This window comes from Bison bison, unplaced genomic scaffold (assembly GCF_000754665.1).
Source record: "Bison bison bison isolate TAMUID 2011002044 unplaced genomic scaffold, Bison_UMD1.0 scf7180017848663, whole genome shotgun sequence".
NCBI lineage: Eukaryota > Metazoa > Chordata > Mammalia > Artiodactyla > Bovidae > Bison > Bison bison.
Window position 1 is genome coordinate 15,885 of NW_011479236.1, and position 838 is coordinate 16,722.

At 47.6% G+C, this 838-nt stretch overlaps 1 protein-coding gene across 1 annotated transcript in view; it reads left to right on the plus strand.

The window, feature by feature from the left end:
• The window catches only part of ZNF185 (zinc finger protein 185 (LIM domain)), a gene marked incomplete at its 3' end in the record, with an annotated part of 12,568 nt that overhangs the window by 7,201 nt on the left and 4,529 nt on the right, over positions 1-838 (plus strand). The window contains exon 3 of the mRNA XM_010845704.1: positions 781-838. This exon is cut by the window's right edge and continues 4 nt beyond it. Coding sequence (XP_010844006.1) covers positions 781-838 — 58 coding nt within the window. The remainder of the gene's footprint in view (positions 1-780) is intronic.

Consider the following 838-nt stretch of genomic DNA (forward strand, 5'->3'; position numbering starts at 1 on the left):
GTTCCCATAAAGCTGGGCTGAGAGTGTTAAGACAGGGAGTTGACATGAGGTGATGGCACAAATGGGGAAGGCTCAGGGATGGAACCTAAAAGAATTCCCTGAACTGTAATAGGCAGGCAGCTGCAGCAGCTTTTGGTATGGGACTGCTGATCCAGGAACGGGCAGAATAAAAGCAAGTAATGGCCTGGCCAGAAAAACACCTTGTGAGCTGGCTAGGAGGTCCAATTCCAGGCCAAGGGTTGTGTGTTATACCAAGGGGTTGAGATTCAGTAAAACCATTATACCCATAAGTTTTCTTCCTCTTCTTATGGCAGGTGACTTCCAGAATAAGGTCCATCCACATCTCTTCCTTGGTGATGCCTAAATTAATTTGTCCCTCTCTTCCTCAGCTTTGTATTCTCCAGAGACTTCACTGGAGGAAGGGGGCAGGGAGCTCATTCCAGGAAGGGGCTGTTTGTCAAGTCTGTGCTAGCCCTATAGCTATGCTATAACCAAGTGAATCACAGGCCAAGGCCCTTGGCTGTAGGAGTAGTTATGGGCACATGCTTGAAGGCTGGGGTCTTGCCTCTGACTTACAAAATGAGTGCTTCTACCCATTGATTTCAGGAGCCTCAAAGAACAGAAGCTCAGTGATCTTCAAAGTTTGTTTAAAAAACCTTGGCATTCTTTTAAACTCCTTGACATGGCAGTTTTGGCATTAACCCCTGATAACCCTGTGTGACTCTGCAACACATCAGTTCTCATTGTTGATGTACTTGCCCCTCCCTTCACTTGTTTCAGGATGAGAAACCCCTCGAGCTGTATGGTCTCTGTTCCCAGCCCTGCCCCTCCTGAGCAG